This window comes from Chlorocebus sabaeus, chromosome 9, assembly GCF_047675955.1.
Source record: "Chlorocebus sabaeus isolate Y175 chromosome 9, mChlSab1.0.hap1, whole genome shotgun sequence".
NCBI lineage: Eukaryota > Metazoa > Chordata > Mammalia > Primates > Cercopithecidae > Chlorocebus > Chlorocebus sabaeus.
Window position 1 is genome coordinate 28,066,353 of NC_132912.1, and position 25,212 is coordinate 28,091,564.

General features: G+C 37.2%; 1 protein-coding gene across 4 annotated transcripts in view; it reads right to left on the bottom strand.

The window, feature by feature from the left end:
• MPP7 (MAGUK p55 scaffold protein 7) overlaps positions 1-25,212 on the bottom strand; it is a 251,961-nt gene that overhangs the window by 125,370 nt on the left and 101,379 nt on the right. For 2 of the 4 annotated variants that reach the window (XM_008002649.3, XM_073018823.1), the window contains one exon: positions 21,167-21,285. The exons of 1 other annotated variant lie outside the window; for it this stretch is intronic. In XM_008002649.3, the coding sequence (XP_008000840.1) occupies positions 21,167-21,285 (119 nt within the window). The remainder of the gene's footprint in view (positions 1-21,166; positions 21,286-25,212) is intronic. One more of the 4 variants, XM_073018824.1, reaches the window with a different exon arrangement.

Genomic DNA, 25,212 nt, shown 5'->3' on the forward strand with positions numbered 1-25,212 from the left:
ACACAAATCAAAAGTATCCAGGATAGCACACTCCTGGGCTAATATATTAATATTAAACTGGAATAATCAAGTAAAACAGGGACATCTTACAAGACATATCACCCTTTCTCAAGCCTTGCCACAGTGGCTGCAGAGGGGAGATGCATGTCTATCAAAGAAGAAAATGTAAAAATTACCAAGTTTTGACAAGAAAATGAGTATGAATTTTCTACAGTGCAAACCGTTAGATCAACAGCAACTACGTAAAAGTAACTAGCCTCATGCAATGTTAACAACTATTTATTTTAATTTCTATGTCACTAAGCCATGTTTGAAAAATAGATTTGAAATGTAATATAGTGAAGATACTTGTTAAAATTAAGTTATAAATAATATCGTGGTAATGAGCAATGCCTAAACCTTAGCAGCGTGTAACAACGGAAGTTTATATTCCCCCAGACGCTCTCTGTCTACTGTATCTCCTCTGGGAACTCTGCTCCACAAGCCCACGTGCTCAGGCCCCACGACCTGGAACATCAGCAGTTAGCAATGGGGGCTGGAGGGTAGGGAGAAGAGACACAGAGTGCACTGGCTCCTAAAGGCTTCTGCCCAGCGGTGACACACTTCACTCGCACTCACATTCTATTGACTAAACAAGTCATGTGGCCATAACTAACATCAAGAAGTGGAGAAGTGCAATCTTACATGTACCTGTAAACAGCACTACTGCAGGATATACGGATGGATGGACGGATGGATGGATGGATGGACGGACTCGTGGGTGGGTACATAAATATAAACTACTTTTTTGATTCAGAATGGATCATCTGCAATTAATTTTACATATACAAAAGCTTATTAATTTTACTTTTAGGTTCTTTATAATAAATTAGATTTACATTAATGTCATAGAATTACAACAAAGTATTTTAAATAACATTTTGAAACATTTAAAAATACTCAATTTGAAAATGTTAAAGATTTAAAGTATTTTACGTGAAAGTGGAAAGAATGAGAAAACCAATCTATTTCATTAATTTCCTTTGATAGTATATTATTGTTAAACCATGACCATGATGGAACTTTCCTAATTCCTATTACTTCTATTGACATGCAGAAATATCAACAATAAACTTCATTTTAAACCAGGTGGATAAAAATATCTTTCTTTATTAACTATCATCTGTCTGTAATAAAGATGATGCAACTTATGCCACAACTTGAGCTGACTGAAAAATCAAACTACATTCATCAATTATTTGTGAATAACCATAATACTTCAATAAATGAATCCAATGAGATGTGAGCATTTATTATCGTGCCCACGATTGACACTCAAGTATTTGTGAAATGAATGGAAAACAAACTGGGCAAGACAGAGCCTGGAAGTGCAAGTTATTCAGTTTCCTTTAATCAGGCAATCTCCCTTGAACACCTACTATGCTTTGAGGTAACGCAGAATAAACAACAAAAATTATACACAGATTCTGCCTGAAAAGAACTTTACTCAATGAACAACTGTATCCATAATTAGCACCATAATTTTAGGTGCTAAAAATACGTTCTATAGATGCTTACAACCAAATGAGAATATTAGATCAGTTCAAACAGTCCCAGAGGACCCTGCTAGAGCCAGCACATAAAAATAAACCAGACCTCAGACTTGGCCAGGAGTTACATACACCTCCGACTCATACATGCTTTCAGTAAGACCCAGTGAGCTAATAAGGATTTTGTGTTAAATGGTGAGTCTGTAAAGATGCCTTTGCTTCTGCATTTAAGACAGAGAGACTTTCTGCATGGATGTATGTTTTAACACTTATGATAAATTATCAGAAAGAGTGCAGTGAGCCCAGACCAGGAGAGAATTTACAATACATATAAACAAAGATCCAGCATCAGAATGTACAAAACAATTCCTACAAATCAACTAGAAAAAGACAAATAACCAAAGGAAAAAAATAGCAGGCAAAGGATATAAAAAGGAAACTGGAATGACTCAAACATATGTTCAACCTCTAATATTCAAATAAATATAAACTAAAACAAGGAAATATTATAGTATTTCAAGTTGATCCTGTTGGTAATTATTTTAATTAATGGTCTGGATTGGAAGTTGGCAAAAATTAAAGTCTAACAACTCCAAGTGCTGAAATAAATGTGAAGTAATTGGAACTCCTGGATTATAATATGATACAATCCATTAGAAAAGTAATTCGGCAATATCTACTGAAGTGTAAGATGCATACATTTATGGTCCAGCAACTTCATTCTTAGGCATGTTACTTACAGAAGGGACTGCATGTGTGTACAAAGGGAATCCACACAAAAGTTATTGCCTGTACTGTTCCCAATGGTGACATGGAGATAAAGATGATTTCCAGACATATGACTCTTGTGCTCACAAGCCAACTTTCAATACAAATAGTCATCAACAGGAGAATAGACCGTTATCTAGTCATATAATGCCACATATAGCAATGTAAACAAATGAATTAGACCTATTTGTATCACCATAAATATAATAAATGTCATTAACAAAATGTTAAGCAAAAGAGCAAGTTGAGCTGGATGCGGTGGCTCATGCCTGTAATCCCAACACTTTGGGAAGCCGAGCTGGGCAGATCACCTGAGGTCAGGAGTTTGAGACCATCCTGACCAACGTGGAGAAACCTGGTCTCTACTAAAAATACAAAAATCAGCCGGGAGTGGTGGCGCATGCCTGTAATCCCAGCTACTCAGGAGGCTGAGACAAGAGAATCGCTTGAACCCGGGAGGTGGAGGTTGCGGTGAGCCAAGATCACACCACTGCACTCCAGCCTGGGCAACAAGAGCGAAATGCCATCTCAAACAAACAAACAAAAAAAGAGCAAATTGAGGAAAGAGGAATGTGTTAAATATAATTCTACTTATAAGAGTTTTAAAACAGACAAAATAATACCTCACACTGTGAAAACAAACTCCAGATGAAGGTTATCGCTGGCAGGAAAAGGAAAGGAATGGGACAGGAGGGATATTCAGACTTCAACTGGATCTATAATATTTTCTCTCTTAAGCTGTGTGGAGGAACACATGGGTGTTCAGTATATTGTTCTCATTTTTAATGCCCAAAATATTTCATAATATTTTAAGGTGAAAGAAAAGTTAGAAAACACACTTGGCCAACTCAAGAACTTTTTAAAGAATTTCTAATCACAGATTATGAATTTTCACTGTAATTTTAAAAGAGTGAGAGCAAAGAAATAAAAAAGCCAGAAGAAAAGTTTATTAAGAGGCCAGGTGTGGTGGCTCATGGTTATAATCCCAACACTTTAGGAAGCTGAGGCAGGAGGACAGCTTGAGCCCAGGAGTTCAGGAGCAGCTTGGGCAACATAGCAAGACCTCATCTCTACAAAAAATAAAGAATTAGCCGGGCACAGTGGTGTGCTCTTGTAGTCCTAGCTACTTGGGAGGCTGAGGTGGGAGGATCATTGAGCCCAAAAGGTTGAGGCTGCAGTGGCCTATAATGAATCGCTCCACAGCACTCCAGGCTGGATAACAGAGCAAGAATCTATCTCAAAAAAAAAAAAAAGAAGTTTGTTAAGACAAGAAACTATCATCCTGAAAAAGCAGCAATGTAGCCAAAGGGATACTGAAAATGGTGCAAACCCTGGCACATAGCATGGAACACAGCTAACAGAAAGAAAGAAATTGAGGATGAGGATGATGATAACGATGATGACTTAGTATGTTCCAGACAATATTTAAAGCACATTTCATCTATCAATTCATTTGATCCTTAAAACAAGCACACAAAGTAGGTACTACTGCTATCCTCATTTTATACTAATATATAAGGAAAGTGAGGCACTGTGAAGTAAAATAGTAAGATATTTATATATATAAAGATAATATATTAAGATATATATCCTATAAAGATATATTCTTAGTATATATTAAGTTATATGTCTTTACATATTTTAAAAAATATATATCTTTATTTATGTTAAATGTATCTTTACCTTAACGTATTATTATAAAATATATATTAGAATATTATATTAATATTTTAAGATATATATCTTACATAAAAATATATTCATACATTAAAATATATATCTATATATTAAATATATCTTTATCTTAATATACTATTATTATATATATCACAAGATATTATTAATATATTACAATATTAAGATATTAAGATATTATCTTGGTCAGGCATGGTGGCTCATGCCTGTAATCCCAGCACTTTGGGAGGCCAAGGTGGGCAGATCACTTGAGGTCAGGAGTTTGAGACCAGGCTGGCCAACATGGTGAAACCCTGTCTCTACTAAAAATACAAAAATTATCTGGGCATTGTGGGGGCATTTGTAATCCCAGCTACTTGATAGGCTGACACTTGAGAATTGCTTGAACCTGGGAGGCAGAGGTTGCAGTGAGCAGAGATCGTGCCACTGCACTCCAGCCTGGGTGACAGAGTGAGACTCTGTCTCCAAAATAAAAAGATACTATCCTAATATATAGTAATATAATTATTAATATATATCATAAATATATTTATATATAGATATTATCTTTATACATTAATATCATATATTAATATATTAAGGTAAACATACCTATTTATTTTAACTGAATATTTTATGATTTTTATAATGTAATATAGTATGATAAAATAAGTTCTTTTAAATTATAAGTTATATTGTTAGATTATCATAATATAACATGTTATACTTATCTAATATATTAATTAGTTGATATATTAATATGTAATTAATATATGTAGTATTTATAATCATAAATATATCATTGGCCAGGTACAGTGGCTCATGCCTGTAATCCCAGCACTTTGGGAGGCTGAGGCACGTGAATCACTTAAGGTCAGGAGTTCGAGACCAGCCTATATTATATATTTTTAATAATGTAATATTATATTACGATGAAAATAAGTTATAAATTATTATATTGTTATAATATGATATAATATAGTATAATATGCTGTATTAAGATAAATATAATACATTATTACCTTGTTATGATAATAAAATAAGTTATTATCTTATTCTTGGCACAGTCAGAACCTGAGTCCAAGCAATGTGACTCATACTGCCAGCTCTGAATTCTGACCACAGTTGCCTCTTTGCAAACGGGTGGGACATGAGTTTCTGGAAACACAGAAAACTACTCAATATACCTGACTGTCCATAACTGAGACAACACAAAAGGGTGAACAGACAGACTCAATGAAAAGCAAATGATCACCAGACTCAAAAGAAAAAAGGATGGAGGCAGCAAAAGGTACCAACTTGATGTGAAGGAATCATGGAAGTCGTTGTCCTCTCTCTAGAAATTACCTGTCTTCTTCAGTCATACATTACACTCACACTTCCAATCATTTCATGATTATTAACCAAAGGCCTAACGTTCCAAACTACACTTCAGTGAGTATTATCTAGTCCCTCCACTCCAAATCAAGCAGAGTCTACACAAAATGTGTGCTTGTAATTCTAACTTTTTTCTTAGATCTTCGAATACATGCTCTAGAAATATAATTAAATATGGTGGTGGCTAAGCCTCCAAGCCAGCCCACAAAAACATGCTTAAATCTATCATGTGAAATTCCATGCTGACACTAAGTTTTCTTTATGCAGAATGTGTATTCCTATATACCTTTTTACACAACCACAAGAAGTGTGAACTAGCCTCCACACAGCCTTGCCACAGCAGATCCCATAGCACTCCCTTGTTCAATTGGAGTTCTTCTTCCTGTCATTTCCGAAGCTCTGATAGTCACTTTCGTGCTGACTTCCGTCAGAAGCATATTGTATTGGCCAGGAGTGGTGACTCACGCCTATAATCTCAACACTCTGGGAGGCTGAGGCAGACAGACCACTTAGGCCACGAGTTCGAGACCAGCCTGGCCAAAATGGTGAAACCTTATCTCTACTAAAAATACAAAAATTAGCTGGCCATGGTGGCAGGTGCCTGTAGTCCTAGCTACTCAGGAGGCAGAGGCAGGAGAATTGCTTGAACTCGGGAGGTGGAGGTTGCAGTGGGCCAAGATCGCACCACTGCACTCCAGCCTGGGTGACAGAGCAAGACTCCATCTCAGAAAAAAAAAAAAAAAGAGAGAGAGAGAGAGAAAACCCCCTATGTTGAAATTATTACAATTCAGTTCTATATTTTAAAAATAATTTACATCAAATAAAACAAGGACAGGCTCCAAGGAAGTTGTAGATGGCAATAACTGTGACGTTTTAAAATCATTTTACTATAGATGAAAACAAACATTGGAGATTTATTTGCTGCCAATGGTTCTGCAATTTGCTGTGGGAAATGGACTTTGAGAACCAACTGGGAATGTCAGGACCACAATGCACTGCCCAACACCTTTGTGGCAATTGCCACCTGCCATGGTATTAAAGTCAGATATCCAAAAACAGCACAATCCAGAAATGGAGGTGATAAAGGGAGATGACCCAAGGTCCTAGAATTGTAAATACACATTTCACTGAGCCAGTCAAATCACTTAGTAGAGCAATTTGGTTAAGACCTACTGCAGTGGGAAATGCACATATCTGTAGTCCAGAGACTCCACTGTTAGGTATAATACCTAGAGAAGCTAGACATTTCCCTACTGGAATTCCTATTCTCTGGAATTAGAGAACAGCAGGAATTGCCCAAAAAGGGAAATAAGTGTTACAAATTTCCTGATTCCACACATTCTAATGAATGAACTGTTCTTAAGTCAGGGATTTCTAGGTAAGAAATTCCCCACATTCATTCTGGTAAAGCATATAGGCTTCCCATTATGAAATTATGAATAAATATAAGATGGTTGTTCTGAAGCTAAGTATATTTGAAGCACCATGTAAATCTCACAATAACTTGACTGTTACATTACATAAATGCAGACCACGCGGGAGGACACAGCCGCACTAAATATTCACAAATCTGGCTCCTATTTTCTCATTCTTACTCTCAAGTAAATCTCTAAAAAGGGCGACATATGGCCACCATTTTTAGAGTATGAATTACAAAGGCAACAATTTACTCAGGGTCTCAGGAATTCTACAGCAGACTTTACATGTTTCTGTGCCTGAAAAAATGTAAACTATAACGTAAGACATAACTTCATCTGGCTTTTCCAACAGAGCTGCCCTGACAATTACCTTTGATAGGCCGAGGAGCGTTACCAGCTGCTGCTACCCAAGTCTCCGCTCTGTCAGACCAGGTGGCCATGGATCATTCGCAATGTCTGGCTGTCTTTTTCTTTTTCCTCCCACCCAAAGCAAATGATATGTCAGAGGCAAGTAACATAACCTCCCCATTGGGTTTACTCTCTAAACTTAATACCACCTCTCCCCTCCCCAAACAGCACTATTTGTTTCTAAAGGGGCCTATGCCATGAGTATCTTATAAAATATTAACAGTTCTTCAGCCTTGAATCTGATTCACTACCATGTAAATATCACCTTTTCCCCGCAAGTATGATGCTTTTTTGTTGCTTCTAGATTAAAAGAAGAGAGGAACTTAAAAGTGCTTGAACCAAAAAGAGTTTATAAAACCATTCCTCGATAAAATTATCCCTCTTCTTAAAATAGCTTGACAGGATCGATTATACTGGAAATAACTACTTTCTACGGAAATCTCATAGTGCTAATTTTAGTAAGAAAATCTGGGTTATTGAAAGATGAAGATCAAGAATTACCTTCAAAAACTGGTTTTCACCTTCTGAAATTTCCAGATTGGAGAAATAAAATTTTAAAAGTATATTCTCGTTTACAGGTTGCTCTGTGAGCCTCTGTTCAGGATTTATTCAGATTCAAGATTAAGGAAGACTTTCCCTTTCAGAATTCAACCTAAATTCATGCACATTAATTTAACTTTACAAATTCATATTAATATGGAGATTCAAAATAAACTCCCACTAAGTGTCATCTCTCATACTTCACTTCTACTGGGTGACTAATATGCCCACGACTTCATAGGTTTCATTCAAAACAAGACCTCAGGGCATGTTTAAGAAGATAAATTGTATTTTGAATTTAAAAATTACTCTTGATATTAAATAGTGGGCATTCCTTTTAAATTATGGCTAATAAAACTAGGAATGTATCTTACCCAAAAAAAAAAAGTGTTCATCTTTATTAAAGTAAAGGGGTAGGCAATTAAGAGATTATCATGGCACTTCCAAGTCCCACGATATGTACTCTTGTGGTTTACAATAGGCTGATAGACAAAGGATTTTTCTATTTGTAGGGGAAAAGAAAAAAGATTAATCATAACATTATCATGATATCATCTTCTGAGGAATACGGAGGCCTCTGATGAGGCTTCCATGTCTTTGAGTGAAAAGGACCAAAATAGTAAGCAAAGTTCACCTTAGTTGAATTTGTAAAGTTTTCAAGTTCAGAAGTAAAGCCCATTAAAGTCTACTGCTAGAGAGCAAACATCTTGAAAGAAGCTTGAGGGAAAAAATACTTTAGCTCTAGAGGACAAGGGTAAGAATTACTTCAGGCTTCTCATCAGAAACTATGCGAGCGAAAAGAGAGTGGACTGAAATATTTTAAGTGTTGAAAGAAAAAAAAAAAAAATGCCAGTCTGGACTTCTGTATCTAATGGAATTACACTTCAAAAGTCAAGGAGAAATAAAAACTTTTTCAGACAAACAAAAACTCAAGGAATTTGCCACCAGTAGACCTGCCTTGTAAGAAGTGTTAAAAAGGAAGTTTGTCAGAGAGAAAGAAAATGATGTAGGTCAGACCCTCGGATCTACATTAAAAAAAAAGGAAGGACATCAGAGAAGAAACAAAGCAAAAAATTTTATTTGTTTTATTCTTAATTGATCTAATAGATAACTGTTCAGAGTAATAATATTAGCAATGTACTGGGGGATTACATTAGCACAGGCACAAGTAAAATGAATAACAGCAATGTTATAAGAAATAGGAAAAAGGGAATTGAGAATACTCTGTTATAAGTTACCTGCACTACCTGTGAAATGACAGTGTTATCTGAAAATAGAACTAGGTCAGGCATGGTGGCTCATGCCTGTAATCCCAGCACTTTAGGAGGCTAAGGCGGGAGGATCACTTGAGTCCACGAGCTCGAGACCAGTCTAAGTAACATAGCAAAACCCTGTCTCTATAAAAAATAGAAAAAAAAAGTTAGCTGGGAATGGTGGCACATGCCTGTAGTTCCAGCTACTCTTCCAACTACTTGGGAAGTTGAGAGGTGGGAGGAATACTTGGGCCCAGGAAATCAGGGCTGTGATGAGCCAAGATAACACTACTGCACTCCAGCCAGGGAGACAGAACAAGACCCTGTCTCAAAAAAAACACAAACCTGTATTTGTTGTAAATGTGTGTTGCTAACTGTAAGACAAGCACAAAAAGAAAAAAAAATAAGTATAATTGATATGATAAAAGAAGACAGTAAATGGAATAATATAAAGTGGTCAACTAAAAACAGAGAAGGAAGGAAAAGACAGGATAATTAAAATCTTAAAAAATAACAAGTGCAGTGAACAGAAATCAGCTGTAAACATGGTAAATCTTAACCAACTATATCAATAGACACTTCAAATGTGAATGGTCTAAATATACCAATTAAAAAACAGAGACTGTCAGAATGGATAAAAAGGAAGACCCACCTCCCAACTATATGTTGTCTATAAAAAACTCACATTGAATATAAAGATACAGACAAATGAAAAGAAAAAAATAGAGAAAGATACACTAACATTAACCCAAAAAAGATGGAGTACATATGTCAATTTCCAACACGGCAAATTGGCAGAACTAGAAAAATTATCAAAGATAAAGGTATTACCTAATGAAAAGGGCATCAATTCCCCAAAAAGACATAACAATCCTAAATGTGTATGCACCTAACAAGAAAGCATCAAAATACATAAAGCAAAACTGATAAAACTGCAGAGAAATTCACAAAGTCACTATTATACTTGGAACCTCAATACCCGCTATCAGTCCATAATTGACAGATCCAGCAGGCAAAAAAAAAAAAAAAAAAAAAATCAGTAAGGAGACAGTTGAATTGAGCAGCACCATCTACCAACTAAATCTAACTGACATTTATGGAATACTTTATCCAGTTACAGCAGTATACACATTCTTCTCAAGCTCACATAGACCATTCGACAAGATAGACCACATCCTGGACCATTAAACACAACTTAAATCTAAACGAACAAAAACCATACAGCATGTGTTTTCAGACTACATGGAATTAAACTAGAAATCAGTAACAGAAAGACAGCAGGAAAATCTCTAAATATTTGGAAATTAGACAACATTTTAAATAACACATGGGTGAAAGAAGAATTCTCAAGAATATTTTAAATTAAGTGAAAATGAAAATACAACTTGCTAAAACTTGTGAGATGCTGCAAAAGCAGTGGTTAGAATTTATAGCATTGAAAGAATACATTCAAAAGAAAGAAAAATCTAAAATTGATCATCTAACTTTGTAACCTTTGGAAACCAGAAAAAGAAGAGCCAGTAGAAGAAAAGAAATCAGACAATGAGAGCAAAAATCAATGAAACTGGAACAGGAAAACAACAGAGAAAAATCAACAAAATCAAAAACAAGTTCTTTTAAATGATTAATAAAATTGACAAATCTATAGCCAGGGAAAAAAAGAGACAAGATACAAATTACAAATATCAGAAATGAAAGAGGAGTCAACAGTACTGATGCCAAGGACAATAAAGAATCCTGATGAACAACTCTATGCCCTCAAATTTGATAAGTTAGATGATATACACAATTCCTTGAAAGACAATAGTGACAAAAACTCACAAAAGGAGAAACACAAATCTGAATGAGCCTATATTTATGAAAGAAATTGAATCAGTAACTGGTTAACTTACAAAACAGCAAGCACTAGGTCCAGATGGCTTCACTGGTGAATTCTACAAAACACTTAAGGGAGAAATTATACCAATTCTCTGCAATCTCTTCTAGAAAGAAAAGGAAAACAGCAAGCAGAGTACACTTCCTACCTCATTCTATGAGGCCAGCATTATCTTATTATCAAAACCAGGCAAAGACATGACAAGGAAGGAGAATTACAGACTAACCATTCTTATAATCAGAGATGCAAAAAAACTCAACAAAATATTAATAAGTTGAACCCAACAATAGATCAAATTAATTACATACAGATGGAGCATCCCAAATCCAAAAACCTGAAATCCAAAAATGCTCTGAAATCTGAAATGCTCCAAAATCTGATACTTTTTGAGTGCTGACATGGACATGATGCTCAATGAAATGCTCACCGGAGCACTTTGGGATTCTGGACTTTCAAATCAGGGATGCTTAACTAGTTAAGAATCTGCAAATATTCCAAAATTCAAAACAATCTAAAATCTAAAACACTTCTTTCAGATCCCAAGTCTTTTGGATAAGGAATCTTCAACCAATACCACGACCAAGTAAGATTCATTGCAGGTCTGCAAAATCTAGTTAAACATTCATAAGTAAATTACTGTAATCAATCACATCAATATGCTAAACAAGAAAATCATATGATCACATCAATAGAAGCAAAAATATTTTTTAAGGCTGGGAGCAGTGGCTCATGCCTATAATCCCAGCATTTTGGGAAGCCAAGGCAGGTGGATAACTTGAGGTCAGGAGTTCAAGACCAGCCTGACCAACATGGTGAAACCCTGTCTCTACTAAAAATACAAAAATTAGCCAGGCATGATGGTGCATGCCTGTAATCCCAGCTACTCGAGAGGCTGAGGCACGAGAATTGCCTGAACCCCGGAGGCAGCTTGGGTGACAAAGTGAGACTCTGTCTTAAAAAATAAAATAAAATAAATAAATCAGTACCCATTCACAATAAAAACTCTGAACAAACTAGAAATAGAAAGAATTTCTCAACTTGACAAAGAACATGTATAAAATACCTACAGCTAAAATCATACTTAATGATGATAAACTAGATTATTTTCCCTAAGATCAGTATAAAGAAAAGATGCCTTTTCACCACAGCTATTCAACACTACATGAGAATTCCTAGCTAATGCTATAAGACAAGACAAAAAAAGATATATACAGATTGAGAACAAACAAACAAACAGTCTTTGTTTACAGATGAGATAAGTATCTATGTAGAAAATCCCAAAGAATCAACAACAACAGCAAAACACCTTTGGCCACAAGTAAACGATTATAGCAAGGATGCAGAATAGAAGCTTAATATCCAAAAATCAATTGCTTTCCTGTATACCAGTGCTGAACAGGTATACAGGAAATATATGAAACTTGAAATTAAAAATATAATACCACTCCAAAGCCATAGTACCAAAAATAATAAAACATTTAGGTATAAATCTAACAAAATATAGTGTGTAGAGAATCTAAATAAGGAAAACACAGACTGTGGTAAAAGAAATCAAAGAAGATCTCAATAAATTGAGGAATATTCCATGTTCATGGTCAGGAATACACAATGTTACTAAGATGTCATCTCTTCACAAATTGAGCTATAGAATACACAGTCCCAATCAAAATCGCAGCAGATTATTTTGTGGACATGAAAAACTGATTATGAAGTTTATATGACACGGCAAAAGATTCAGAATAGTCAACACAATATCAAAAAAGAACTAAGTCTGAGAGCTGACGCTACCCTACTTCAAAACTAACTATAAAGCTAAGGTAATCAAGACAGCATGTGTTGACGAAAGAATAAACAAATAGATAATGGAATATAGTAGCCCAAAAATAGACCCACACAAATAAAAGCTAATCTTTGACAAAGGAGTAAAGGCAATTCAACAGAAAAAGAATGGTCTTTTCAACAACTGATGCTAAAACAATTGGATATTCATATGCAGACATTTTAATCTAGACACAGAACTCAAGGTGGACAATATAGCTAAATGTAAACACAAAACTGTAAAACTCCTAGAAGATAACACGAGAATATCTAGGTGACCTTGGGTTTGACAATGAGTTTTGTTTTTTTTTTTGTTTTGAGACTCACTCGGTCACCCAGACTGGAGTGCAGTGGCACCATCCCAGCTCACTGCAAGCTCCGTCTCCTGGGTTCACACCATTCTCCTACCTCAGCCCCCTGAGTAGCTGGGACTACAGGCGACCACCACCACGCCCGGCTAATTTTTTGTATTTTTAGTGGAGATGAGGTTTCACAGTGTTAGCCAGGATGGTCTCTATCTCCTGACCTCATGATCTTCCCACCTCGGTCTCCCAAAGTGCTGGGATTACAGGCATGAGCTACCACACCTGGCCGGCAGTTTCTTAAAAAGCTAAAGATAGTCTTACCACACGATTCAGCAATTGTGCTCCTTGATATTTATCCAAAATGTTGTAAACTTACATCTACACAAAAACCTGCACACAAATGTTTATAGAATGTTTACCTGTAACTGCTCAAAACTGGAAGCAATGAACATGCCCTTCAAAAGGTTAATGGAGAAACAAACTATGGTACTTATCTACAACTGAATCCTATTCAGCGATACAAAGTAAAGAAATGAGCTATGTTGCCATGAGAAGACTTGATGGAGCCCTAAATGCTTATTAGTAGGTAAAAGAAGCCAATCTGAAAAGGCTACAGACTGTATGATTCCAATGATATGACCTTCTGGAAAAGGCAAAACTATTCAGACAGTAAAACTATCAGTGATTGCTGAGCTGCGGAGGGAGGTCAGGTGAAGCACAGGAGATTTGGAAAGGTAAAACTATTCTTCATGACAATGTAATAATAGATACAAGACATAATGCATTCGTCAAAACCTAGAACTATACAACACAATGAATACACCTTAATGTAGACAATGGAGTTCAGTTAATAATGATGTATCAACAAATATTGGTTCGTTAATTGACAAATGTACCATGCCAATGCAAGAGGTAAGTAATAAGAGAAACTGGGAAGGAGAGAAGGGGGATATGGGAGCTATCTGTACCATCTGCTCAATTTTTCTGTAAATCTAAAACAGTTCTACAAAGTAAAGTTTATTAATTAAAAAGAAACCAATGGGAGAAAAAATGGGCAAGGGATCCAATTGGACATTTCTCCAAAGACATACAAATAGCCAATAAGCACATGAAAAGATGGTTAACATTATTTAGACATCTAGAAAAAGAAAATCAAAATCACAATGAGGTATCACTTCATACCCACCAAGATAGTAAAAATAAAAAAGTCAGATAAAAACAAGTGTTGGTGAAGATATAGAGAAATCAGAACCCTTATACATTGCTGGCAGGAATATAAAATGGTTCAGCCACTTAGGAAAAAAGTCTAACAGGTCTTCATAAAAACTTAAGAGTTACTATTTAACCCAGCAATTCCTCTCCTAGAAACATACCCAGGAGAAGTGAAAATACACATCTAAGCAATAACTTATACACAAATGTTCTTAGTAGCATCACCATAACAGCCAACAGGCAGAAACAATCCAAATGTCCATCCATGGATGAAAGGATGATGAAGTTTGGCATATCCATATGTTATTCAGTCATAAAAAGGAATTAAGTGCTGATATGTGCTATAATCTGGGTGAGCCTTGAAAACATTAAGCTAAGTGACAGAAGCCAGTTACAAAAAAGCCATGGATAATGCTATTTAAATGAAATGTCCAGAATAGGCAAATACACAAAGACAGAAAGTGGATTAGCAGTTGTTTAGGGATGGGATAGGAGAGAGAATGCAAGGATTGAAGAGTGATGGCTAGGGGTGAAGGATTTCTTTTTGAGGTGATAAAAAGGTTCTAAAATTGATTGTGGGGACAGGAAAATAACAAAATAAATAAAAATCAATAAAATTGATTTTGGCAATGGTTGCACAACCCTGTGAATGTACCAGAAACCACTAAATTGTACGTTTTAAGTGGGTGATTGGACAGTAAGTGAAATATACATCTCAATAAATCTGTTCCCAAAAGAATGTTACCTTCTAAACATTGATGACTCCCAAATAGAGTTGCCAGATTTCAGTAGTGAAAACACAAATATTGCATGGTTCACACTTATAACAAAGACTATTCATTGCATATCTGAAATTCAACTGTAACAGGATGTCCCATATTTTATCCGGCAGCCCTACTCCCAAATCTATTCTCTCCAACCTAGAACATAATCATCCTCAGTTCAATATTCACGTATCCAGGCCAGGCACGGTGGCTCACGCCTGTAATCCCAGCACTTTGGGAGGCCGAAGCAGGTGGATCACCTGAGGTCAGGAGTTCGAAATCACCCTGGCCAACATGGTGGAACCCCGTCTCTACTAAAAGTACAAAAATTAGCCAGGTGTGGTGGTGAGCGCCTGTAATCCCAGCTACACGGGAGGCTGAGGCAGGAGAATCCTGCTACATGGGAGGCGGAGGCTGCAGTGAGCCAAGATCACACCACTGCACTCCAGCCTGGGTGACAGACTGAGACTCCGTCTCAAAAAAAAAAAAAAAAAAAAAAGACTCATATATCCAATAGGTGCTCTATTTGATTACGCCCCAGATATCAAACAAACATAACCAAAACTAAAATTACTTCTCATCTCCTCTGAGGAGATGGTCAAAATATGTAAGAACAGGTACCTGGTATCTTTCAGCTTATACAGGTCTCCTGGTGCCCTCTTCCAACCCTCAATGGCCTGGCATAAACAATAGTTGGTGGTGGCTTACAACACGACAGTTTCATATTTTAATGAACAGCCCACAGGCAGGTAAGGCTCTTCCAACACTTTGCCAACATCATCTCTGACTTGGAAATCTCATGTCCCATCCAATCTTCACAGTTTACCTCTAAAAGAAAAACCTGATATCTTCACTCTTCTCTCCTTAAAACCCTTCCATGAAATGGTTCCCACTCTCTTAGAAGAAAGTCCATTCACCTTCTGTCATTTACAAAGCCATTCAAGAATAGGTCGCTGTTCATCTCTCCCACCACCCTCGGCTGCCCACAGCCTTCCTGGTGTCACAGATCAGCCAAAACAATCTGTCGACCTCCATCCTAAAGGTGGACGACTCGGTCTTGCCTCCAGGTGTTTGCATTTATTATTCCTTCTGCCTGACATCCCATGCCCTGATCCATCCCATAAACTCTAACCTGAGCAACTCTTTTTTTTTTTTTTTTTTTTTTTTTTTTTTTGAGACGGAATGTCACTCTGTCGCCCAGACTGGAGTGCAGTGGCACGATCTTGGCTCACTGCAACCTCTGCCTCCCAGGTTCAAGCAATTCTCGTGCCTCAGCCTCCCAAGTAGCTGGGATTATAGGCATGTGCCACCATGCCTGGCTAATTTTTATGTTTTTAGTAGAGATAGGGTTTCACCATGTTGGCCAGGCTGGTCTCGAACTGCTGACCTCAAGTGATCCACCTGCCTCAGCCTCCCAAAGTGCTGGGATTACAGGCATGAGCCACCACACCCAGTCTAACCTGAGCAACTACCATTCCAAATGCAGGTTCTAGCTTAAGATACCAAATCCTCCATGAACCGCACCCCCAACCCCCACCTGAGGCCAGTATTGAGTGAGGTACCTTGTGTCTCTCCTAAAAAGTTCCAAATGAGACCTATCTTAGAATACTGTAATTATCCATCCCTTCATTTATAAACTCTTTGGGAGACTGGAGCCCCTACAGGCAAGGGATTGTGCCCACCAAGTTGGACATCTTAGCCCTAGTAGTCCATATAGTAACTGGCATAGAGTACGTACTCAACAAATAATATCAATCAGTCCATCAAACCTCAAAGTTAAATAGATGCTTGAGGTGATGGATACCCCATTTACCCTGGTGTGATTATTATGCATTGTATGCTGGTATCAAAATTATTGTATACTCCATAAAAATATATACCTACTTTGTAACCCCCAAAATTAAAAAATATGTAAAGTTAAAACAATGTAACCAGATGTTACAGGGGTCTGAGTATTTATCATTACTTGTATAAGGCTGAAATCACAGAAACACACACAATAATTCAATCATATGAGGAAAATTATCTGGAAAATATCAATTTGGGTTTGTTGAAATACTTTAATATGCCAAAAAGAATAAAATTGAGATTGCTACATTTTTTTCCTCCTGTTCCCAAATATACACACAATTATTTTAAAGGGTAGGGGAAAACATAACACAACTATTTAAAAGGTACTAACAATTCCATATTCTTATCCTAGAAATCTAACATAGTTGTGAGTTAAAAACAAAGATTTCTGGAGGAAACAGAACTACAACCTTATTTAAAAGAAACATAGGCCGGGTGCAGTGGCTTACACCTGTAGTCCCAACACTTGGAGAGGCCAAGGCAGGTGGATCCCTTGAGGTCAGGATTCAAGACCAGCCTGGCCAACATGACGAAACCCTATCTCTACCAAAAATACAAAAATTAGCCAGGCCTGGTGACAGGCGGCTGTAGTCCCAGCTACTTAGGAGGCTGAAGCACGAGAACAACTTGAACCTAGGAGGCAGAGGTTGCAGTGAGCCAAGATTGTACCATTACACTCCAGCCTGGGTGACAGAGCAAAACTCTGTCTCAAAGAAAAAGAAAGAAGGAAGGACGGACGGACGGACGGACGGACGGACGGACGGAAGGAAGGAAGGAAGGAAGGAAGGAAGGAAGGAAGGAAGGAAGGAAGGAAGGAAGTATTTAAGTAAGTTTTTATGCCATATCTTGTTTTAAAATGAACTTAAACCAGATTACAAAAACACACACAAACATAACTAAAAAAAAATAACATGTATAATAAGTAAAGAGATCTCAATAGGAAAAAAGAACCCACAAGAATAGAAACTAAATCTAGAAATGAGGTTGAGATACAAAATATATGGTCCTGGATATTTGCAAGAGATGGGTCCTGGATGAACCATTCCCTAGTTCATGTGAATTCTGATATCCTTCTATTCTCACCCTCATAAACAATGTATTTCCATCCCACAGATAATGTGTATTTGTCAGTTTTCACGCTGCTGATAAAGACATACCTGAGACTGGGTAATTTACAAAGAAAAAGAGGTTTAATGGACTCACAGTTCCATGTGGCTGGGGAAGCCTCACAATCACGGCAGAGGCAAAAGGCACATCTTACATCGTGGTAGGCAAGAGAAGATGAAAGCCAAGCAAAAGGGGTTTCCTCTTATAAAACCATCAGATCTTGTGAGACGTATTCACTACCATGAGAAGAGTATGAGGGAAACCACCTCCATGATTCAATTATCTCCCGTGGGATCCCTCCCACAACACATATAAATTAAGGGAGCTACAATTCAAGATGAGATTTGGATGGGGACACAGCTAAACCATATCAATATGAGACTTCCCAGGCATTCTCTCAGTATCATCTTCCCCTGATACTTCTAAAGCCTCATGCTCACCGTTTTTATGGTTCTTCAACTTTTCTATTCAGGAGTTTTTCTTTTCAAAAGCATCCTCAGCTAACACCCTAGAGGATCACCATATTTCATTTTTAGTGACAAGCTCACAGCCTACACATACCTGCCCTGTAGCCCAATACCCCAAGATGGCTGAACCTGTCACAGAGACTGTATTACCCAAACTTCCTCTTTATAAGTATATTTTTCCCTAGTCCAAAGAGGTGTATGTATTTAAAATTGTGTTTTGATTTACAGCCTGCCCCCAAACATTTTTTTAAGAGACAAGGTCTCTGTCATCCAGACTGGAGCACAGTAGTGTGATCTCAGCTCACTGCAGCCTTGACCTCCCAGGCTCATGCGATCCTCCCACATCGGCCTCTTGAGTGACTAGGACTGCAGTCATGCCACACTATGCCTGGCTAATTTTTATTTTTTTTATATATTTTTTTTAAATTTTTTTTAGAGAGAGGGTCTTGCTATGCTGCCCAGGCTGGTCTTGAACTCGTGGCCTGGGATTACAGTTGTGAACCACTGCACTCAGCCCATTTAAACACACATACACACACACACACACACACACACACGATAACAACTATGAAAATTCTGTGCTAGAATAAAATCAAGTTTTGTGTTCACTCAGTTCTAAATCACATCCTAACAGCTTCGACTGCAGGCAGAAGAGCATAAAACCAAAGCAATTTTGATTCACTCTACCACAAATCTTTTCAAACGAATTCTTTCAGCTCTACCAAGATCTACGTACAAAAGCTGAAGCCTTCTATTCCTTCAAGCTTAAACAGACACGCTTGGAATACAGCTAAGCGGTTTGTTCCAGCTGTTTAAATCTCCAGTCCCAGGAGCCTGCCTCCTGAAAGCATTGTAGACTTTACATACTTGAAAACGAATAGAATGGGTCAGTCAAAGGACACACTTGAGGTCTGTGTCTGATAAAAGTTGGGGGTGGCAGGAACTATTAAGACATTGAGAATGTACTAGAGGTACGTAATAAAACTAATTTTGAAAATACATTTTATAGCAATTACTGGAAAACATTTAGAATAGTACATGTGTTATTGTGCTATCTAAATACTAGCAACATGAGCTTATTTGCTCCACTGTTTTTATGAAATCAGATATCAATACCCTCCGCTGTGCTTTCTAACCACTTAGTATTGACATATACTTTGAAAAACAGCCTCAGCTTAAAACTCAAGCCAGTGTAACTAAGAATTTGTTTTATGCATTAGTTTCATTCTTTTAATAGAAATAACAACCATCTCTGTAGTTCCTTTTTGATCCTTAGCATGCTACGATAATTAACTTTTTCCTCAATACTTCATAATGCCTACTTAAATTTGCCTAACCCCATTATATAACTACCCAAAAACTCAGATCTTCACTATTTTATTTGAAACTCACACACAACCTTGTAAACAGATAGTATAACTTTAATTTTATAGGTAAGGAAACTGAGATAGTAGCTATGTTGTAAATACATACAAAGGAATATGCATCCATTGTTTGGAGGCATGCCTATTTAATGATTAAAGGATGATGATGCCATCTCAAATTTATTTTATTCCTTCTATCAAAAGGTCAACTCAATCTAAATAAACCCATAGCTATCCAACTTCCATACATTCAACATGAAAATATTTTTATGATTGTATTACCAAGTCACAGACGTCATCAGTCATAATCCCAAGACCATGCCGAATAAACCTCCAGAGGGCAACTATTAATTAGAGCACAAGGATGCCGTGGAAATTACATTGTTATGAAAAAATAAAGAAATGAACAAATAAACGTAGTCTTTAAATGTACTGCCAGGGAAATGCCACATACCAACACTTCCATTTCAAGAACTGTCACTGCTGGAAGTACACAAATTTCAGTAAATTCGACAAGAAAAAATATATAGGAATCCTGTTCTGTAAAGCAATTGCAGCTCAGAAGTTGCTCATTTTCGAATACTCTATATCAATTAAAAGCCTCTTATCATGACAGGCAACCATAACAAATTTCGCTGAATTTAAAAATACAGGTCTGGTTATCATTGAGGCGCTGGTTTCTACCTCCTCACAAACTCCAGAAAGACTCTGAAGTTCTTTCAGCTCGAGTTAGATGAGAGAAAATGCAATTCATATTTCCAGAAGCACAAGTGGCATATTTTCCAGTAAGCTTCTTGTTCTCATTTTACTATTTTAGGAGTTCTGATCACTCCCAATGTTGCTGTATGGCCAGACCCGATTTCTGCTGGCTGATCATTTTCATGGCATGATGCTTTACTAAAACTGTCTCCAAAAACTGTTTTTACTCGCATTCGGCTTCAGTGTATTTATATACAAAATACCACTTCAATGGAGTGCTGCCAATAAAAGAAACAGCTTACTAGAATTTCAGTTGACTTTGTTAAAGGAAATTATTTTAAATTAATGTGGCTACTGAACTGCTGCCATCCTTGACCTCAGAAAATAGATTCCTTCTAATTTTTGCTGTGAACATTTATTTAAGTTAAATTCCAGCTCATGAATGTTGACCGTAAAAGAGTCTAAACCTTCCTGCTACTATTTCATATTCTTTCTCTAAACAAGGGGGTGACCACATGGTTGCTACATTAGTATACAGAGCCAGCTCACCACCATTAAGTGAAATCATCTATGTATTTTTGGTAGAATCTTTAACAACTTCCACGCCCGTCGGTGAATGGAACAAGGCTGTTTTGTTTTCAGAGAGCAACAATTTGATCTCTGGTTTACTTGGTGGTGCCCCAAATATTTTTCCATATGCTTTTCGCAAAGAGAATCTGACATCAGCATGGTTTACCTTTACCAATGAATGCAGGCTTTTTTCACCAAACATATCCCAGAGGAAGGTCAGGTCTTCCTGGCTATCCACATGTGGCTGCAGCTGGGCTGGCAGAGCAGCCAACAGCTCATACAGACCTATAAAATGAAAATAAAACACAAAGTGTAATCTTAGAGTGATCTCATTAATTTTGCCTAAGGTGTGTGTAAATGACAGCTGGAACATACCGATTTTACTGGATTTGTATTCCGGGCCATCAAGCTAAACACTTCTCCGAAGAACCAAAGGGGAATTTTCTGGTTTTTGAATTCCAAAGCAGTGGTATGTATTAACAGACTCGTTTTTACCTCTCACAGTTGTCAACATTCTACAGCCATCCAAGTTTACATAACCCGAGACAGAAAATGTGTACAGGTTTTCAGAAAAAGAAGAAAACGCATACATTCCTTTCCCTAATCATTATTACATTTCCCTCAATCTAAGCCAAAGAGTGAAATGAGTCATGAATAGGAAAAACTTCCTTAGAAGAACAGAAAATTGATAGCGTGGCCCATTAAAGGGGTTTTGCAGTGTCCAAATAGTTCCTAATAACATATAGTTTCAAAAATACTTGCATTATCTAACATCCAAAAGAAGGTCCTACAAAGTACGGGAAAAGAAATCATACGTGGTTCTGCATTACTATAGTCAACTATTTAAAAAAAAAAAAAAAAAAAGCTACGTAAAACTTGGTTTACAATTGGGGGATGTACAGTTTATGTAATACCCTCTGAAAGAGTTAAAGTAACAGATGCGGGTTACTCGTGGAGTCCTCACTAGACACTTCCTAGGGGCAGACAGTAGTGCAGTGTTCCACAGTAGCGTGCTACATAAACCATCCATCTCCATCACAGCCCGTAACACTCCTGTCCAAGAAATGTTGCAACAGTGCCTGCCCGAGACTCTTTAGGGAGGTGACCTGGCAGGAGTCAATATCAACTCATAGCACATGTTTCATTTTCCAGTGGGATTACATGAGGTAAAAAGGACAAAATTCCTTTTATTTCTTGTCTGCTGTCTACAAAAACACCAAGACCTCCTGGGACCTACAACACATGGGACTGTTGTTATTTTTGGTCTGAAAAAGTGCTGCTGTTCATCACGGGGACAGCTTTACAAGAGATTTAACTAGCAAGGAATAGTAAATTACGGGCTGATGATTCGTATATCTATTATCTTCCTGAAGCATGCTGATTTTGCTTATCAGTGATAACTCACAACCAAAGGCATTAGGTACCACGTTGAAAGTTAAGATACGTAACTTGGGAGATCTGATTAAATTTAAACATTCCTGGGGCCTTATTTGGCAAAAAATAAAAATAAAAATAAAAAGCTAAAACACTCTTTAAAAAAAAAAAAACACCTTCTCTCAATTACATTCTGAAGTATTCTTGGTGTTTTACATCTATTCCCTTAAGATTCTGGCATTCTGCCTACAACAGCTGTTATTTACAATTTAGTAAAATTATTTGTAAGGTATCTCAACCTAACTCAATCTGTAATAATACAGGTCTCATTATATATATGAAAGTAATCAACAATGGCCAAGATCAGTGGTTAAGGTCGGAAGTCAAAACGTGAAATTATGTAAAGAGAGAGTGGAATTTCATTATTTTATTATTGATTTGGGGAGCTGTAAAAATAATTACCTATTCCTTGGTAACGTGACTTAGAGTTTAATTACGGAGACTAATTCAACTGTGATATAATTTACATGATAAAAGTTGTCAGGAGGACTAAATGACTCAATACCTTAGAACAGTCCCTGTCACATAAAAAGTACTCAATATGTTTCATATGAAACTCGGTAAGTTTTAGTCATTGTCATTATTAATTATTACTATTATTAATCATATCATTACTGAAAAAGCAAAAGTGTGAATCAAACAGAGCTAGATTCAAACTCAAAGTCTATACTTAGAGCATTTCACGTAACTTAATCGAGCCTTGTTTCTCTCACGTGTTTAAAAAGAAATAGTAACCTTTAAGTGTGGTAAAATTGCATAGCATGGCCAGGCACAATGGCTCATGCCTATAATCCCGGCACCTTGGAAGGCCGAGGCAGGCGGATGACTTAAGGTCAGGAGTTCAAGACCAGCCTGGCCAATGTGGTGAAACCCCACCTCTACCAAAAATACAAAAAGTAGCCCAGCGTGGGGGCACACGCCTGTAATTCCAGCTATTCAGGAGGCTGAGGCAGGAGAATCACTTGAACCCTGGAGGTGGAGGTTGGAGTGAGCCGAGACCACACCACTGGACTCCAGCTTGAGCAACAGAGTGAAACTCCATCTCAAAAAAAAAAAAAAAAAAAAAAAAAAAATTGCATAGCACTAAATACGCAAACACACAGAGACACACACAAATGAGTGCATATAAAACGTGAAATCTGAATAAGATCAAAGGATTGTACCAATGACAATTTCCTAGTTGCAAGACTCTATTATAATTATGCAAGATGCTACCATCGGAAGAAAGTGGGTGAGGGGTACATGGGATCATAACACAAATCTACAATTATCTCAAAATAAAATGCTAATACAAAAAAAATATGACAAACACGGTTGTTGTAAGAATTCGATAGAGCAATGCACATGGCGGCATTCAGCCCTGTGGCTGGCACAGAGTAGGCGCTCCTTTGCTTAACATGTCTTCTTCTAGAATGAAAATGTCATTTCAATTCAATGGTTCAAAGTCAAAACAATAGCTTAGCTATATATTGCAACTGGATACAATACCATACTCAGAAGTAAAACCACGCTAGTCTTTTACATATGGAAAGTGTTAACTTTACCCAAGTACTGCTTACATTTTGTGGGAATATGCCATATTTAAGTTTTTATAAAAAATAATTTTTCTGTTAGCAGAAGCTCATAAACCAGAGTTTTCTGGGTTTTACTAGTTTTATGCAATCCTAACTAATATCCCACCATAGTTTGGCACTCTAGCGACAAGAGCTGTCCCTTCCCTTCAACTACCACATCTGGTAACCATGACCACAGCAAGAAAAGACAGGACAGTGCCAACCAGAAATTAAAGACATGATTAAAGGAGCTACCAGGCCAGAGCTATGTGCAGTCTCCATGAAGGTAAGTAATACAGACAACTACTTCCACTCAAATGAATTATATGGGCCTTAGAAACCATCTCTGGCCATGCATAAAATGGGGCCTGTGTTTTAACATGTTTTTTAAAATACTCCTATACTCAGTTCCTAAAGTTCTAATGGTGAAGAATTTTGTGAAATCCAAATGGTTTGGGTCGTGGAGATTCAAAGGGCAAATGATGACAGTTTAGATAGCAGGAGATATTTTTTAAGAATTTACCTAAATCTATTTGGTCTCTGGGCAACAACTGAGACAATGAGATACTCTACACTCTTTAGTCATTCAAACTCATTGATTCCAGTAAACATTTATGGTAGCCATGAATGAAACACTCCTCAAGGTTCTAAAGATCTAAGAAAAATCAGTCACGGCTCCTGTCCTCAGGAGTTTGCAGTGCAGTAGACAAGCACAGACAGGTCTATTAGTAAGTCCAGGGCAAGGTTAGAGTCTTGTGGCAATGGCAAGGGAAGTGGTCAATTCCTGCCAATGAGGAAGAAGACATCAGGAAAGTCTTCAGAAAAGAAGTAAACACTTGAGTTAGGTCTTTGCTATGGTTTGAATGTGTCCCCTAAAAAGCATGTATCAGAAACTTAAACCCCAATGCAAGAGTGTTGGGAGGTGGAGGCCAATGAGAGGTTATTAGGCCATGAGGGGTATGCCCTCAAAGATAGATTAATGCCATTACTGTAAGACTGGGCTCATTATCTTGGGAATGGGTTCATTATATGAAGATGAGTCAGTCTTCTACTCCGTCTCTTTGCCCGTCTGCCATGGATGACGCAGCAAGAAGGCCCTCATCAGATGCTGGTTCCTTGATCTCGGACTTCCCAGCCTCCAGAACTGTGAGCCAATAAAATTCGGTTCATTACAAATTGCCTAGTCTGTGGTGTTCTGTTATAGCAGTACAAAACTGACTAAGAC